Here is an 18,326-nt window from a genome sequence, read left to right as displayed (position 1 = left end):
GGGTGGGCAGACGAGGAACCCAGGGGGGCTGAGCCATGGCTGCTCCCCCATCCCCCTAGAGTCACTAAGTGCCATTCTTTACCCCAAGAGGGAGCCAAAGATGTGGGAAGGGACAAGAGCTCTTTTTCACCACTTCCAAAGACAAGGGCTTGTTTCTGGCCAGCCCCAGAGAGGGGCTCAGAGAGGGCGAGCTACCCTCCTAACGACACACAGCTGACTGGGAACTCAGTAGCCCGGGACTCCCAGCTGCCTGCAGTCAGCAAGCCACTCTCTGAATTGCCTCTCTGAATCGCAAACCCTTCAACATGAAGCAGTTGAGAGGCTACTTTCAGGTTCAATCGAGATGCTTAAAAATGGTGCCAGTGGCCTCGTGAGCCACACAGGTCCCCCGTCCAGGAGAGATGTCAAGGGCTCTGGGAGAGTGGCAGAGTGTGATCATCCCACAGGGGCCCTTCCCAGGTCCTGGAGGGCCCTGCTCCTGCCCGTCTTCAGTGTCCCTCCCCTGCACACACCCGGGACTCCTCTGGACGAGGACACTCTCTTTTGGCCCCTTCCATTTCCTTCCTCCGACTCCGTCAGGGGCCCAGCTGTCCACGCCCCACTGATCGCCTCACCCCTCATATCTCACCCATCACCCCCCATTTCTCACCTGAGGTCACGATCGGGAGGCAAACGGACCCATCTAAAGCCATCTGGGTTCCCCGATTCTCTGGGAAGCTTCTCGGTCCCCACTCGCACTCCATCATGAAATCATCTGTAACTCTGTCCCCCTCTCCCTGTCCCCACAGCCTGGGCCTGGAGACCATTAAGTCCTTTGAATTAAAGGGCCTCTTATAAAAAAAACAAAAAGTGCTGCCCACACTTGGAATCATGTCAGGTCTACCTAGGAAGCCCCCTCCCCCGGCTCTCCCCTGGTCCATGCGTGGCCTGGCCCTCTCCTGCCAGGTCCCCATGCAAAAGCTGGCCTGAGACTCCTGTCCTTTCAAAGCTGACAGCTGGCTGAGCGCAGTGGCTGAGCGCAGTGGCCCACACCTCTAATCCCAGTGAGCTGGAGGCTGAGGCAGGAGGATTGCGAGATGAAGGCCGGCCTAGGCATTGAGTGAGGCCATAAAGCGCAGCAAGACCCCAGATCTAAGGGAAAAAATGGAATAAGGAGGGGCTGGGGCTGAGGCCCCGTGTGGAGCACCCGGCTTCAGTGCCCCGAGCAAAACACCAAGACCAACCACGGGTTCCACTTCCAGCGAGGCTGAGCCAGGCTCTCGAAGGCTGACCCTCAGGTGGGCGGCCATGAACTTGTTGAAGGAGAAGAGCCCCAAAGAGTGAACATGAGGCAGGGGATTCTGGGGACGCGGGCGGGAGAGTCTGTGTTCCCCAGCCCTGGCCCTGAAGGCGGGTCATGGCCACAGCCACGGCCAAACGCTACCATCTCTCCTGGCATGAAGAACCCAGAAGACAGAGCCTGGGTCCACCACAGTCATGTGGAGGGAACAGAAGGGATGGGTCCGAGAAGGAGGGCCCAGAATCTGGGTGCAAAGTGGCCACCCAAGAGCAGCCAACCCAGGACAGCTGGCAGCGTGGGGACAGGGACCTGAGGGCTGAGCGGCTGCCTGCTGAGCTGACAGGGGCCAAGGCTTGCTGTGTGAGTGTCACGCAGGTCACCGCCAGTCACCAGAACCACAGTAGCAGGCTCAGAAGAGACCATGGGAACCCAGAGATTTCACATATGACATGTGCCATGTCACCTGAACTCCTGAATGACTCCAGGGGTAACTTGGTACTGGACTCAATCCCAGTACCCCCCAAAAGGAGGAGGAGGAGGAGGAGGAGGAGGAGGGGGAGGGGGAGGGGGAGGAGGGGGAGGGGGAGGGGGAGGGGAGGGGAGAAGGGGGAGGGGAGAAGGAGGAGGGGAGGGGAGGAGGGGAGGGGAGGAGGGGGAGGGGGAGGGGGAAGGGAAGGAGGAAGAGGAGGAGGGGGAGGGGGAAGGGGAGGAGGAGGAGGAAGGGGAGGGGGAGGGGGAAGGGAGGGGGAGGGGAGGAAGGGGAAGGGAGGGGACCTGGGGTTTTCAGGGAGGAACCAGGGACACCAGAGATGGTCAATATCTGGGTAAATACAAAGGCTCCGAGACAGCATGCACCGTCCCCAGCCTGACACCCATACCTCCTCCTCTCTCCACCTACTGCGTCATACTAAGCACCTGGGTCCCTCCTTTCATTCACAAAAAGCTTGGGAACTCTTTTCTTTTTGTAGTATTTGGGGTTGAAACCAGGGGGCGCTCTATCACTGGGCTGCACCCAGAGCCTTTGTATTTTATTCTGATTGGGTCTGGCTAAATTGCGGAGGCTGGCCTTAAATTCGAGGTCCTCCTGCCTCAGCCTCTCAAGCTGCTGGGATCAGAGGCGTGTGCCACCGTGCCTGGCAAAGCAATTGTGAGCTCTTGAAGACTTAGGACTTAGGCTGCCTGTCCTCAAGCCATTTGCGGTCTCGGTGGAGACAAGGTTTTCACGAGACTATGGAGACTTAAACGTGATGACCACGTGATAGTCCACCCTAGACTGAATAGGAGGAACCCAGCTGGGCACTGGCCACACTCTGGAGAAGGCGACCGAAGTGCCCACCTCACGACAGACCTGCGGAGTCAGAGCCTCCTGGAGGCCGGGCCTCGGATCTGCATTTCAGTCAAAGCCCAAAGGTGACTGTGAAATGCAGAGCCGAGGACCCGGTCACGACACAACTAACTGCAGAGGGCCTCGTCCCTGCTGGGCACTGTGAGGAGACACTCGGCATGGGCTGGGGTGCCTGCCCCTGATTGGTGACCCCTAACTAGGGGGATTTTGTCCCTGGAGGCAAATTTGGCAATGTCTGGAGATGGCTTTGGTTGTCCCCACTGGGAGAGGCTCTCCCCTGGCACCCGGTGGGATTCTGCTAAACATCCCGTGAGGCAGGGATAATAAAGAAGTACCTGTCCCCAAGTGTCACTAGCAACAGGGATGAGAAACTGCCCTTGGTAAAGCCCTGAGCACATATAATGGCTTTGTTAATATATTAAAGCCATTTAATATTACAAATTCAGTATCACTTGCTACGTAATGACTCTCTGAGGAATGACTAGCCAGATAATCCAATGAGTGAAATATGGGTTCATGATCATCTGCCGTCTATCTTGACTCCCGGGTTGTTGTTGTTGTTTTTTTTAATAATAAAGTTATAAAAACAAAGACCTGGGGAGACCAGCACAGAATGGCTGACTTCCACTACTGTCACGAAATAGGCATTCGAAAGAAAGCCACCAGCTACCCCAGTGGCTCAGAAGGCTGAGGCAGGAGGATCGCAAATTGGAGGCCAGCCTTGGCCACTTAGCAAGGCGATAAGCAACTCAGTGAGACCCTGTCTCTCCACAAAATGCAAAACAGGGCTGGGGAGGGGGCTCAGTGGTCGAGTGCCCCTGAGTTCAATCCCCACCCCAAAAAGTAAAGGATATTTTTACAATAAAAATATAATAATATTCATAGTAAAATTTAAGTAGGAAGAATAGTGCCAGTCAGAGGATTGCGCATTGGAGGCCAGCCTCAGCAAAAGCAATTATTATTATTAGCACAGCAGCCAGGAGTGACGATAAGCTGGGAAAAAAGTCCACTTCAGCCAAACGGGAACCACTGCCCACCAACCTGGAACCTCCCATCGAGACCACAGACTCCTGGGGGGAGGCTTTGGAAGGCTGCCGCCCACCCCCACCGCCCAGCCCTACCTTGTACTCCAGGGAGAGCAGAGTTTCCGTCTTGGAGGTCCAGCTCCACTTGTGGACGATGTAGCCCTTGTGGTCATTGGTGGTCCCGCCTTCATCATTGAAGACCAAGACGTACGGGGAGCTGGGAGAGACCCTGGAGTGAGAAGCCGCTGCCAGACCCCGCCCCAGGCTGATGCCAGCTTCATGTCCCCTGCCTAGGATGTTCTGAGGTCCCTTGGCACCTGTTGAGGCTCTGGGGGGGTCTGTAGGAAGCGCCATTCTGAGGAGGATTGGCAGCATCAGGCCAAACCCCAAGAGGGAGAAAATGAAATTTGTGCTCTGAACATGTATGATAACAGGCATCAAAATGGGAACCGGCACACCTAGAATATGGGGATAACTCATTCCTTTTAAGAACCGTTCCTTGCCAGACACCGTGGTGCACGCCTATAATGACAGCGGCTTGGGAGGCTGAGGCAGGAGGATCGCGAGTTGGAGGCCAGCCTCAGCAAAAGCAAGACACTGATCAACCTAGTGAGACCCTGTCTCTCAAGAAAATACAAAATAGGGCTGGGGATGGGGCTCAGTGGTCGAGTGCCCCTGAGTTCACTCCCTAATATCCCCTTTCAAGCAAAAAAAGAACAGTTCCCATGGAAAGTCACACAAACATCAACCTCTGGCTGGGGAAAAATATGTGCTTCTCTTAAGAGACACACAGAAGTGCTGTGCATGCCTCTCCTTCACCCGTTCCTGATACAAGATGCTTTTCACCACTAAAGGATTCTTCCGGAAGCCAGGCATGGTGGTGCACGGCTGTGATCCTAGCAACTTGGGAGGCTGAGGCAGGGGGGGATCGTAAGTTCAAGGCCAGCCTCTGCAACTTGGTGAAACCCTTCTCAAAATAACAAGGCCTGGTGGTAGAAGGCCCCTGGGTTCAATCCCCAGCATGCAGGAAAAGGAAGGAAGGAAGGAAGGAAGGATTCTAGAAGAACTGTCACCAACAATCAAGATCTCAGTGATCTGGTGCCTGGTGGAGGAGGACTTGGGGAGCAGCCCTTCTCATTAGCTGTACCCGGGACCCTGCCGACGAGGGCGAGGCTTCCCATGGCTGTGTTCCTGCAGACACAGCCGGGACCCTGCCTCGATACCTCCCTGGACCTCTGAACACCACCTGTCCTCCCTTAAGAGGGACTCTCGGTCACCACTTCAGTGCCCCCCACTACCCCAAGGGGCTGGGACCCCCCCCGCCGCCCACTTACCAGGACTTTGCGTTATAGTGGATGTAGCCGTGGCCTTCGGCGCTGAACAGGGCCAGAAAGGTGAAGTTAGGTGTGTCACTAAAAAGACAGGTGATGGCTCTGGCCCGGCAGCAGGTCGGGATCTGACACATGGCGATGTTTCCAGAAGGATAGCTGGCGGGAAGGGTCAAGGACAACTAGAGCAGAAGCTTCCGTTCTCTTCGCCAGGGCCCCAGGCTCGCAAATCTACACGTCCCCTATCTGGTGCCTCATTCCCTGGCTTCAAGAGCTCGTCTGCACTTTGCATATGGCACGACCACAGGATTCCGGAGACCACCCAGGGCCCCGGGAGTTTCCCTGAATCTTCTTGCCGTCCACCTTGTGGTGGATGGTCTTGTCGCCGTCTCACACAGAAGAGTTTCCTGGGCTTCACAGGTTTGGGGACATGGAACTTTCAGTGCTAACACCAGTCAAGTCCCGGGAAACCAAGGACCAAGGTCATTCTACTGATGGGGAGTCCACGCTGTAGAAAATGACCTGTTCCATGTCACACCCCAAGGAAATCGGTGGCAGAGCCAGGATCTGATCTCTGGAGCCATTTAGTTCTGCCAAGCTGCCTCCGATCTAGGAGAAAGAGTGATTTTCCCTGTCGATTTCCCGCCAAAGAGGCCCCCAGAAGCCTTAGTCCTGACCGGGGAGGACGCAATGTTGGTGGCTACAGTCTGGCGTGCAGGGGTTTCAGAAGTGGTACCCTGGACACTTCAGTGATTGGCACTGGGATCTACTCTCCTAAATAATTCCAGTCAGCTGAAAAATGAAGAAGGTAACAGATAGAAATAATAATAATAATAATAATAATAATAATAATAATAATAATAATACCTAAGAGAAATCCTGGAGCTGAATGTACTGAAATAAAAAATTCACTAAACAGATTCAACAGCAGGTTAGAAGTACTAGAAGAAAAAAAAAACATTGTATTCAAAGATAAGTCCGTTAAATTATCCAGAAGAATGGGTAGCAGAAAGAAAAGAGAATTTAAAAAAAGTGATTAAGCCACAGTGGCCTCTGGGAGGCCATCCAGCGTACCAACACATGCGTAATGGTCCCCTGACGAAGCTAGAGAGAGAAGAAAGAAAGAGTATTTGAAGAAATAATGGCTGACGCTCCTCTAATTTGATGAAAGGCATGAATCTACATATTCCAACTTCAAGAGGATCAATTCAACGGTCTTTCACACTGAAACACATTTCAATTAAACCATCCAAAGAAAAAAGCAGAGAATCTTGAAAATAGCAAGAGGAAAGAGACTCACGTATGAGGGAACTTCAAGAAGATCAATAGCTGGTTTCGCAACAAAAATCTAAAATTGAGTATTCCTGTATTTTCTGTTGAAATTTTTCCTTTTGAAACATGGTTTGAATGATAGATAATAAAGCAACAATTACCCATCTGTTAACAGGCAGAGAGTGCACCTACGAAGGTGTAGTTTCTGATAACAATGATTTAAAAGGGAGGGATGGAGCTATTTAGGAACAAGAGTTTTATCTACTATTGAGGGTTTTTGTTAATTCAAACGATTTTATCAATTGTAGCACCCGTTTCCTAGGGCTATCATACCAAAGTGCCACAAAGTTCCAGATAGACGTAAATTTTAAGGATACACTATTAAATCCACTATCAAGGTAACCACTAAGAAAATAAGTATATGAGGAAAAGGAAATTGGAAATGAAACAAAACGGCATGCTACAAAAAAAAAATCAAATACAACAGAGCCAATGATGGAGGGAAAAAAAGACGTAAGATATGTAGAAAACCAGTAGCAGAGTGGCAGACGTAAGTGCTTCCGAATTGGAAACTACTTTAAATGTAAGTGGACTAAACTCTCCAACCAAAGGGCAGTGACTGGCAGAATGTGTTTTTTTTTTTTTTTTTTTTTTTAAAGAGAGAGGGAGAGAGAGAATTTTAATATTTATTTTTTAGTTCTCGGCGGACACAACATCTTTGTTTGTATGTGGTGCTGAGGATCGAACCCGGGCCGCACGCATGCCAGGCGAGCGCGCCACCGCTTGAGCCACATCCCCAGCCCCGCAGAATGTGTTTTAAAAAAAAAAATGTTGCAACTCTATGAGGTTGACTCCATTTAGATCCAAAGACACAACTTGGGTGAACGTGAAAAGATGGACAAAGGACCAAGAGAGAATTCGAGTGGCTATACTGATAGTACACAAAACAGACTTCAGGTCCAACATTTTTACAAGTGACAAAAAAAGAACACTACAGATTCAGAGAAGGGTCAATATCTCAAGAATGTATAACATCATAGATAAATACACACCTTTTTGTTTTTGAGATATATGAAGCAAATTAACAGAATTAAAGGAAGAAGTAGCTTTGTCATAATAGTTGGAGACACCACTGTCTCACCTTCTGTAATAGGTAGACAGAACATTGATCAGGTATTAGAGGACTTGAACACAGTGTCAAATAACAGACCTAACAGGAAACGTACAGGACACTGTAGCAGAACCCACATTCTCAAGTTGACCAGAGTCATTCTCTGGAGTGGGCAACACATGAGCCACAAAATAAGTCTCAATAAATTAAAAAAAATTTTTTTTTCTGGTTGTTGATAGACTTTATTTATTTATATGTGGTGCTGAGAATCGAACTCAGTGCCTCACACATGACAGGCAAGTGAGCTACCACTGAGTCCCAGCCCCCCAATAAATTTTTAAAAGATTGAAACCAGAGAAAGTATCTTCCTGGATCACAATTGGGTGAAACTGGAAATCATTAACAGAAGGAAACCTGTAACCCTCCTAAAACGTGTGGAAATTGACCAACGCACTTTTAAACAACCAGTGGATCAAGAAGTCATGAGGGAAATTGGAAGATCCTTTGAGATGGGTGAAAACAGACACGACATATCAAAACTAAGGGGGAGAGAGAAACCAGGGCTCAGAGCCAAGTTCACAGCTCTAGATACCCACCCTGAAGGAGAAGATCTCAGTCAATCGAACGGCACCTTCTACCTTCAGGAACCAGGAGAGGAAGAGTGGACTAAGCAAAGCTCTCAGAAGGAAGGGAGTAGGGAAGATCAGGGAGGAGAAAGATGAAACAGAGAACAGAAAAACAGAAACACAAATCCAAAGGTTGGTTCTTTGACAAGATCAGTAAAACTCCCAAGAGATCGAAAAAAAAAAAAAAAAAACCCTCAAATTCCTAAAGTAAGAAATTACAGTGTGATAGTTCTATTAACCTTACAGATATATTTTTTTAAAAATCATTTAAAAAATATATTCTTAAAATATATTTTTAAAATAATTATAAAAATATTTTTTTAAAAGAATTTAAAAAAAATAATATGAATAACCACGGAAAAATATTAGGTGACAAGATGAACCAAATTCCTGAAAACATACATAAACTACCAAACGTAACTCCAAAAGAATCAGAAAATCTGATTAGACCTGGAACAAGTAAAGAGAGTAAGTCATTCGATTAAAAAAATGATGATAATAACAAAGAAAAGCCCATGACCAGAAGGTTTCACTGGTGAATTCCACCAGACATTTAAAGAAGACTTTACACCAATTCTACCCAAATGCTTTCCCCTCAAAATAGAGTTGACCTGAACCCTTCTCCTGACTCATCCCAGGAGGCCAGTGTTATACTGATACCGAAGTCAGACAAAGACGTACACCTAGAGACCAACATCCCCTGTGAATGCACACAGAGAAAATCTCAACGAAGTCCCAGCGAATCAAGTTCGATAACATGTTAAAAGAGGCTTTGCCCCCAAACCAGCGGAGTTAGTCCCAGGAATGCAAGGATGGTTTAACACACAGAAGTCCATGTGACACACCGCGGTGACAGATCACACAGGAGAAACGTGGTCATTTTAATGGAGGAAGAGAAAGCATCTGACCAAATCCAACACTTTTTCATAATAAAAGCTCCAGACCCACTCGGGGTAGAAGGGAACGCCTCTAGACAATAAAGGCCATTTTCATGAAATACAACTAATATCATACTCAGGGGTAAAGAAAGGAGCGGGCTTCCTCTAAGATCAAAAACAAGGCAAGGAGTTCTGCTGGGATGGTTCAGATAGGAGGTGTTCTGCAAAAGCTGGTGTGTGCGGCAGCACAAGGATTTTCAGGGGTGAAATCATTAGATTATCAGAGGCGTGACTTGATGGGTGGATTAACCCACTGGCGTGGACTAACGGGGTGGTAAACGTAGGCAGGTGGGGTGTGGCTGGAGGGAGTAGGGCACTGGGGCCGTGACTTTGGGGGTTATAGTCTGTCCCTGGTGGACATGTCCTACCGCTTCCCTCTGCCACAGGTTTCTGCCACAGTGTTGTGTGGCCCAGAGCCACCGAGTCAGATGACCACAGACTGAACCTCTGAAACTGCGAGTCAAAATGAACTTTTCCTCCTCTATGTCGTTTCATTTGTTTCTTTTTTTTGGTCCTGGGGACTGAACCCAGGGGGGCTCAACCACTGAGCCCCCTCCCCAGCCCTATTTTGTGTTTATTTAGAGACAGGGTCTCCCTGAGTTGCCCAGTGCTTGCTAAATTGTTGAGGCTGGCCTGAACTCACCATCCTCCTGCCTCAGCCTCCTGATGGCCTCTATATTTTTTTTTATCAGGTCTTTTGGTCACAAATATGAAAAAGTTGACAGAAACACCTGCTTTTAGCACCTCACTAAACGTTGTACTGGGGGTGCCGGCCACAGTCACATTAGGTAACCAAAAGAAATAAAAAAAAACCTCAAGATTCTCAAGATTGGAAAAGTCGTAAGTGATCTTTGTTTGCACATGACATGACCAAAGGTTTAAAAAAAAAATCTTAAAGGATCCTCCATGAAAAAGCAGAACTAATAAATGAACTCAGCAAAGTTGCAGGACCAACACACGAAGATTGGTTGCCCCCCATGATGATGGGGTGCCTGTCCTTCTATTTAAGTCGTCTTTAACTCAGCAATAATTTGTAATTTTCAGCGTACAAGTCTTGTATGTCTTTGGTTATTTATTTCTAAGTATTTCCTTTTTCTTGATGCTGTTAATCCAGCAATATCACCTCTTTTTATTGCTGGTGTTTACAGATTGGAAGACTGAATATTGTTAATGGAAGTGTTCCTCAAAGGTCTACAGAATCAGAGCAAATCCTCTGAAAATCTCATGGGCCCCTTTAGCGTAAGAAAACCTGACCCTGAAATTCATGTGCGACTGCAAGGGACCCCCCACGAAAAATGATAAATTTTGGAAAAAGAACAACAAAGTATAGGGATTCACGCTTGTTGATTTTAAAACTAGCCACAAAAATCTTCAATAATTAAATTAGTGTGATATTGGTATAAAGCTAGATATAGATTAGGTCCATGGATTAGAATTGACAGACTAAAAATAAAACTTTCTGTTTAGAATAAATTGAATTCTTTTTTTTTTTTTTTTTTTGGTGCTGGGGTTTGAACCCAGGGCCTTGTGCATGCGAGGCAGGCACTCTACCAACTGAGCTAGATCCCCAGCCCTAAAATCAAATGGATTCTAACAAGAGGGGCCAGACCATTCGCTGGGGACAAACGGTGTTGGGACAACTGGCTATCCAGAGGCGAGAGAAGGAAATTGGATGTGAGCTCACACCACTTGCAAAAATCAACTTGAAATACAGCGAAGACCGAAGTGGAAGAACTGTGACTCTCAAACTCTTAGGAGACACTGTAGGGGTGAATCTTGATCGTTTGGGGTTTGGTGACGGTTTCTAAAATGTTAATCCAATGACATAAGCAACCACAGCAGCAAAAAAGTGACTTCATCAGAATTAATGATAGGGGGCTGAGGCTCGCTTGATATCCTGGGGACCCAGGATAGGGTTCGTGAGGGCCCCGGGTTCAGCCCCCAACACCGCCCCCCAATAAAACTATTCATCTACCAAAGGGTGACGTCAAGAGAATGCAGAGGCACTTCAAAGTCTCAGGGAAATGTTTTCAGGTCGTAGATAAGAGGATAGACGTACAGTATTGTTACTTTTGCTGAGAAGAAGCTTTTGGGTTGATGCCATCCCATTTACTGATTCTTGGTTTTAATTCTTGCGCTATAGGGTCTTATTAAAGAAGTCGGGGCCTAGTCCCACGTGATGGAGATTGGGACCCACTTTTTCTTCTGTTAGGTGCAGGGTCTCTGTCCTAATCCGAGGTCCCTGATCCACTTTGAGTTGGGTTCTGTGCATGGTGACAGACAGAGGCTCAATTCCATTTTGTTGCATGTGGATTCCCAGTTTTCTCAGCGCCATTTGTTGAAGATGCGTCTTTGCTCCAGTAGGTTCGGGGTCATGTGCGCCCTGGCCATGGATGACCTCCTCATCTTCTAATCACGGACACAGAGTGAGGCACCGAGACGAAGTCACGAGTCCGGAGTCACCCAGAAAGACTGAACCCAGAGCTCAGACCGCTGATGACTCCCAGAGGAAAAAATCTGCCTCATTGCCGGGATGGGGTCCCTGTTGGAGTGTGTCACCTGAGCCAGCTGCAATGAGCCAAAGACTTGGTGGGGGCCTCAGAATTTGGGAACAGGTGAGAGAATAAAGATTGCAGCTCCCCCTCTCCCAGGTCACCCCGAGGGAACCCTACGGCACAGACACGCCTCTCGAGGGTCTCAGGGGGACACTGCTGTTCAATGCAGTGAGGAGTCGGGAACAGGGGGAATGGGGAGCCCCAGATCCCATCAGAGGCAGCTGCCCTCAAGAAGAAGTTTGCCACGCTGGGAAAACCTGAGGGTGCCCCCGAGGCAGGGCTGAGGGGACAGTGACAGTCGATTCATCTGCAGCCAGAGAAAGGAGCCTTCTTTGTTGGGGCCCTTAAATCCCGAATTCCCAGTTGAGAGGAGGCCAGACCAAGTGAGGGGGTTGTTCCCAGGGAGCCAGGGGGGACAGCTTGTCCCCTGTGCCAGGAGCCGAGATGGCTCAGAGCCCTGCCCTCTCCTCCAAGGAGGGCACCCGGGTCCCCAGCGAGTTCCTGATGAAGCTGTGGTCCCCCCAGGGCCTCCCACCCTGTGGCTCTGCAGAATGAAATAACCCTAAAGGCACCAAGATGGTGCCTGAGAGAGGGCCCTAAATCCAGGCCGGGAAGCCCTCTCTGGTTTGAGGCTTTGCCACCAGATTCCTTTCGTGACAAGTAGTAGGTCGCACCACCCCTTGGGTGTGCCACAGGCCCCTGATACTCGGTGCCCATCTGTGAATAAAGTAACCCTGCTCACTCCACCCTGAGGTACAGCCCCCTCCCAGGACTCGCCATCCAGAGACAGGTGGCTTTTCAAAGTGTGTGGTCTTCTAAATCTGGAGCTCTGGACCCGGGTCCCTCAGCAGGCCTGGGGGGACGCTGGGTGTCCTGCACCGTGGGCCAGGCCTGGTGAGCAGGGGGCTCTGGCCAGGCCTGGAGCATCCGGGGTGAGGCTCAGACTCTGCAGACGTGGACCTTTGGGGTCCTTCGGGCAGGGACCTGGGGGTTAACCACTGAGACAGGGACAGAGAAGCAAAGAAAGGTCCTCAGCTCTCAGCTGGGACCTGCCTGGGGACAAGAGCCTGGCAGGGACCTGGGGCCTGGCACATGGGGGACCTCAGCTGGGGCTCCCTCCTCTGGCCCTCTGGAGAGGGAGCTGGACGGACTCTGACCACCTGGAGGACCACCACGGGCTTCTCGAGTGGAAGTCACCAAGTCACCACGGAGGCTGGGCCAGTCCCCGCGCTCCCTGGGGTTGGGACAGGCCCCAAAGGATATTAAACGAAGGAGGAGCCGTCGTAGAAGGAGTAGTGCAGCTTGGCGCTCTTCTTGGGCACCTTCCACTCCTGAGAGGGACGCAGCAGGGAGACGGCCTGGGCGGGGGCCTGGTGCGGGAAGGGCGTCGCCACCGGAGCGCACACCACGTGGGACGGCTGCACCCCGAGCGCCTGCGCGTCCCCCTTGGAGGGGTGCAGGGGCAGCTTGGTGGAGTAGTTGCGGAGGATCATGGGGTAGAAGACGCTCTTGCCTTTCCACGAGGTCCTCTCCGCTTCTCTGCAGCCAAGGAGACCAAAGAATTTTCCAGAAACCATAGCGCATCCCCAATAATCAAGTGTCCCCAGTATGCGTCCCTGTCCTCGGTATCCTCGGGAGGAACTAGAAGGTGGCAGTCCCCCAACTCCAGCCCTGGACTGACTGCTAGCTGGAGGGTGGGGACAAGGACCTATGGGGTGGGGATGTGCACAGGAGGGGAATGGGGACACTCTGCTCAGCCCCCACCTCCGTCCTGAGGTCCCGGGAAGAGAGCTTCTTTCCAGAAGGTCATAGTGCAAAGGTAAATGGGGTGGAGGGCCGGTAAGCTGCCCATGTCCTGGCCCAGTGACCCCCAGGGACCTATGTGACTGAGATGTGAATAGATTTTTAAATCCTTTATGGTCTGGCCCCTTGGGATAAATTCTGCATCACTTGCTCAATCGTAAATACTGTGAATCACCTTTGTGAATGTTTTTTGTTTGTGTTGAGAGCTTTCTTTTCCTTTTGGTGGGAGGGCATATGACAAACTGTGTTAAGAAATTCATGACCACGAAGGGCACCTTGTTGTCTCAGTGACTTGGGAGGCTGAGGCAGGAGGATCGCAGGTTTGAGGCCGGCCTCCGCAACTGAGCGAGGCTCCAAGCCACTTAGAGAGACTCTGTCTCAAAATCCAAAATGAAAAGGGCTGGGGATATGGCTCCGTGGTTAAGGGCGCCCAGGGGTTCGATCCCTGGGGTTCCCCCAAAACCACACCAAACCAAAACACTCCGGGGCTTTGGGCCAGGGAGGGTTCTCTGAGAACACCTGTCCCCTCCCCGTCACAGGCACTCACATGAGGCGACACATCTCCTGCAACTTTTCCCGAGCCTCGGGACAGGGGTCAGTGAACTCCACACTTTCAGGAGAGGGTCCCACTGTTCGCTGCGGGGGTGACATGCTCGAGTCCTCTGGGATCTTGAGTTTGCCGGGACCTGGAGGCCAAGAGGTTAGGGAGTGGTTTTTAGGACACAGGAGTCACTCGACCTTCAAAGTGGCTTAATGACTGAGGGTCAGTGACTGAACCCGCCACTAGTGCTTTCAGGGTTCAAAGTTAACAAAGCAGAGACCCCAACAGTCCCCAGCCCGGGAGGGTGGCCCCTGCTGGTCCCTCTCCTAACCCCCGATGGCCCCCGCCCTGGACTCCAGCCAGTAGCCAGTGGCTGAGATGCATCAACTCATTTAATTTATAAATGAATAATTGGAAAAAGAAAGGGTCACGGTCACGGGGGCGGGGGGTGGGCACAAGACAGACGGTCATTGATCCCACAGCCTAATTTGGGGACATCAACCAGGGCCCCGTGGGTTTGGGATCCAACACGTCTGTGGAGACTCTAGTCCCCCCCCGATGGCTGTGGCCCCACGGATCTGAGCCTGGACAGAGGGACTAGCACATCTGTTCCTTTCAATTAGGAGCCCAGGTCTAACCATCCCGCCAAGGGATGTCGGTGGTCTCCTGTCTTGGCAGCCCCCCACCCCATGCCCACCACAGAGGGCCCCGAGGTCCTCCTGGGACCCCCCACCTGTTTTCTTCTTGATCTCCTTCCCGGTGGACAGGGAGAAGCTGAGGCACGCGGTGGAAGACTGGTAGATGAGCTGGTAAGGCGAGTTCACACCCATGGCGGACATGTTCGTGAGGGACTCTGGGAGGAGCAGAGGGGGTGTCTTCTTTCCGTTTATTATCTTAATTTTTTTTTTTTTTTGGTTCCGGGGATTGAACTCAGGGGCCCTCGATCACAGAGCCCCGTCCCCAGCCCTATTTTGTGTTTTATTTAGAGACAGGGTCTCCCTGAGTTGCTTAGGGCCTCGCTTTGGCTGAGGCTGGCTTGGAACTCTCGATCCTCCTACCTCAGCCTCCTGAGCCACTGGGATGAGAGGTGTGTAGTCTCACGCCCGGCAATGACATATATATTTAATGTTTCCCTATAAAAACTTTTAACAGTAATTTAAAAAAATTTTTAGATGTTGATGGACCTTTATTTTATTCATTTATTTATATGTGGTGCTGGGGATTGAAGTCAGTGCCTCACACATGCTAGGCAAGTGCTCTACCACGGAGCCACCACTCCAGCCCAACAGGGAGTACTTTAAAGCACTTAAAATGAACACTTGGAATCTACTAAGCTTAAGATATAAAAGATCAAGGCTGGAGTGTTAGCTCAGTGGTAGAGCGCTCGCCTAGCACTTGCGAGGCCCTGGGTTCGATCCTCAGCACCACATAAAAATAAGTAAATAAAGGTATTGTGTCCTAGTACAGCTAAAAAAAAAAATATTAAAAAAAAAAGATGTAAAACATCACTGAGGGAAAGAAAATAAGCCTTTCTCTGCCTGTCGCTGTTGTTGGGGACGTGTCACCACTCCTGTGTGTGTGAGTGCTCCATCTCCTCCCCACCCCCCCCGGCATCCCCTGGTCCAAGGGGACCACCGTGCATTGACTTTTCCCTGTAAAGGACAGGGACACTGCCCCAATGTCCTGGCCACTCCACACAACTCTGCAGTCGCCCTTCCTGTCTGACTTCCTCACAGAGGTCCCCAGGCAGCTCCCGGTGGGGACTCTCCGGCCTCCCTGCGGCACCTGAGGACCCCTGAGGCCCCACACCCACCTGCCTGGTCCCTGCCCTGGCTGGCTGAGGCCTGGGTGCCCACCTCTCACGGCAGGCCCTGTGCTGTAGCCGTTCCTCCCGACGGTGCCGATCAGATAGTCGAAGGCCGTCTCCTTGGCACGGAGGTGAAGGAGCTGGCTGGCCTCCACGAAGCGCCTGGTGATGTCCATGGGGTTGGCACCTGCTAAAGGAAGGGTCTGGGCAACACATGTCCCTCCCGCCACAGGCTGCCGCGTGCAGAGCACCTTTTGCAAATGGCCCCGGGAATAAGGGCAGAGTGGACAGACACCCTAAGGTCAGCCCGGGGGTCAAGGAAAGGGTCTCAAGACCCATCAGGGGGTGCTTTATCCTCTGTCCCTGTCACTGTCTCTTCCCACCCACGGGGCTGGATGCGGAGGCTGCAGGCATCTGAATAATGCACCGTCCAGCAGCCTCTACTGCGGAGGCTGCCCTAGAGGTAACCTTGACCTTGGGATGATGCTCTCCCCTGGGAGGCACCTGATGCTTCTGTCTCCCCTGTTGGTGGCTGGACTGGTCCGTTGACGGTCTGGGTTTGCAGACTAGCCCACCCGTCGGCCCTGCTGGGGTCCCTGTCCCCACCTCCACAGAGCACCCCAGACTCCTCCCACCAGGACCCCTGGCCACCCATCGTCCCCACTGCTGACCTCCCAATCCGGGTTCTGTGGAGCTGGGGGCCCGGTAGAGGGTGGGAGGACCAGGAGGCAGTGAGGAGGTGCGTTCCCATGTCACCTGCGGCCACCACCGGTTTCCTTCTACGTACTTATTGGGTCTCCCAGCGCCTGGGCCCACAGTGTCTGGACTTGGGGGTGGTTCTGGATTGTGTGATGTGTGCACCTCTGTGAGCAGCTCTCCTGGGGTGGGACCAGGTCTCAGGTCAGAATTCGCACCCGTCTCCCTGGCCGCAGCCTGGACGTGGCTCTGCCCCTGTGTCGTGCTCCTGTGTTTGGCTGTGACCTGTCACATGAATCAGCCGTGGGACTTTCCACCTGTGCTATCAGGTCAGAATTCAAGAAGGTTCAGATTCTGGAACATTCTGGATTTCAGACGTCCCTCTTAGGGACGTTGGGCCTGTCCCTGACCGCGGTGGGCGCGGTGGACGTGCGTCTGCCCGCCTGGGCCAGAAGGGGGCCTTACCAGAGGCGGACTCGAGCATGGCCTTCATCTTCAGGGTGAGGAGCTCGGTCAGCAGGTGGATGGACTGTCGCTGGAACCTGTGCAGGGTCTCCTTGCCCGTGTGGCGGGCGGGGATGGGAGAGGGGCCAGACAGCTTGGCTGAGCCCGCGGCGATGGGCAGAGTGGACGGCGGGGGTGGAGCCAGGGGCGGCTTCTTCTGGACCAGGGATGGCACCGGGGTGGGTTCCACGGGTGGCACTGGGGGACATCCGAGGCTGACGTCCAGGCCCGGGATGCTGGATGCGGTGGGCACCGCGGGGTCGGTGATGAGCTCCTCCCAGGTGAACTCGAAGATGTTCCTGACGCCCTTGGGGACGGTGATGCCCGCGCCGCGGCACAGGATGAGGAGCTTGGAGACCCGGGCCAGCAGCCTGGGGGCCAAGGCCGTGTACTGCTGGTACAGCTCGCGGTTGCTCTTGTCACTCATGTTGCCCACGCATGCCCGCTGCTAGGTGACACTGTCCATCTCAGGGGGACACACCTGCCGCTGTCAGGACGCAGAGCGCTCCGAGGGGCGCCTGAGAGCAGACGGCCTGATTTACAGAGAAGCCTTGGGGACAGACGGAGTGGCAGGGCTCAAGGAGCCTTTACAGGTCATGGATCCCGAGGTTCCTCCCTAGGTAAGAGAAGGAACCTTGGGTGGGTCCCCCCAGCAGGACCAAGGCTGCCCACCCTCCCGTCTCTCCCTGAAGGGCCTGAGGGTGGTCCCCCAAAGTCTCCCACAGGAGGAGTCTGGGGGCTGGGGACACTCAGGCCTGGGAACAAAGCAAGGCCCCAGGTACCTTTTTGAGAGATCCAAGGGTGGACGCCGTACTTGTGGCCTATTGATAGAAGCCTACGGAAACAGAAGGACATTGCTTTGGCTGTCTCCCCAGAGACGGGAGACAGGGAAGGTCCTGGTCACACATGGGGACAGGCGTGGCACTGTCCAATGTGCACGTCCCAGGGCTGACAGGAAAGCCTGCTGAGAAGGCACTTTCCTAGTTCAGTGACCAGTAAGTTGCGGAGGCTGCCTTTGAACTGGAGATCCTCCTGCCTCAGCCTCCCCAGCTGCTGGGATGACAGGCGGGCACCACCGCGCACGGCTGATTTATTTATTTTTACTTTGAGACAGGGTCTTGGTAAGTGGCTGAGTTTAGCCTGGAAACTTATGATCCTCCTACCTCAGTTTCCCAAGTCGTGGGAATTGAAGTAGCAGACGGCTGCTCCTGGCCTTGTTAATTTATCCCCAAACCCAACCGTGGGTTGAAGGCAGGGAGCATCGAGGACAATGAACAAAAATCAAAAAATTGCATAGAAAAAAAATTCTACCAATACATTTCTTGGGTTTTTGTGTTGGCTTGGCGCTGCTGTGACCAAAATACCCAACAGAGACAGCTTAGAGAAGGGGAAGTGTGTGTTGGCTCGTGGGGCCAGGGGTTCAGTCCAGGGTCAACCAGCTCCATGGCTCTGGGCCCCGGGGAGGCAGAGCATTATGGTGGAGGGGGGTGGGGGCT

General features: G+C 52.1%; 1 protein-coding gene across 1 annotated transcript in view; it reads right to left on the bottom strand.

Annotated features, from left to right (window-relative positions):
• CUNH3orf20 (chromosome unknown C3orf20 homolog) overlaps nucleotides 1-17,367 on the bottom strand; it is a 34,415-nt gene extending 17,048 nt beyond the window's left edge. The window contains exons 1-7 of the mRNA XM_058573028.1: nucleotides 16,792-17,367; nucleotides 15,680-15,820; nucleotides 14,557-14,676; nucleotides 13,830-13,968; nucleotides 12,743-13,018; nucleotides 4,984-5,136; nucleotides 3,746-3,866 (exon numbers count right to left, since the gene is read on the bottom strand). Coding sequence (XP_058429011.1) covers nucleotides 3,746-3,866; nucleotides 4,984-5,136; nucleotides 12,743-13,018; nucleotides 13,830-13,968; nucleotides 14,557-14,676; nucleotides 15,680-15,820; nucleotides 16,792-17,257 — 1,416 coding nt within the window. The 5' untranslated portion in view covers nucleotides 17,258-17,367. The remainder of the gene's footprint in view (nucleotides 1-3,745; nucleotides 3,867-4,983; nucleotides 5,137-12,742; nucleotides 13,019-13,829; nucleotides 13,969-14,556; nucleotides 14,677-15,679; nucleotides 15,821-16,791) is intronic.
• Between the last annotated feature and the right edge of the window lie 959 nt (nucleotides 17,368-18,326).

Source organism: Marmota monax, unplaced genomic scaffold (genome assembly GCF_021218885.2).
Source record: "Marmota monax isolate L192 unplaced genomic scaffold, Marmota_monax_Labrador192_F-V1.1 WCK01_AAM20220418_F8-fsc00028, whole genome shotgun sequence".
Lineage (NCBI taxonomy): Eukaryota > Metazoa > Chordata > Mammalia > Rodentia > Sciuridae > Marmota > Marmota monax.
Note: the sequence above shows the minus strand (reverse complement) of the source record. Positions and strands in the feature narration are given on the sequence as shown.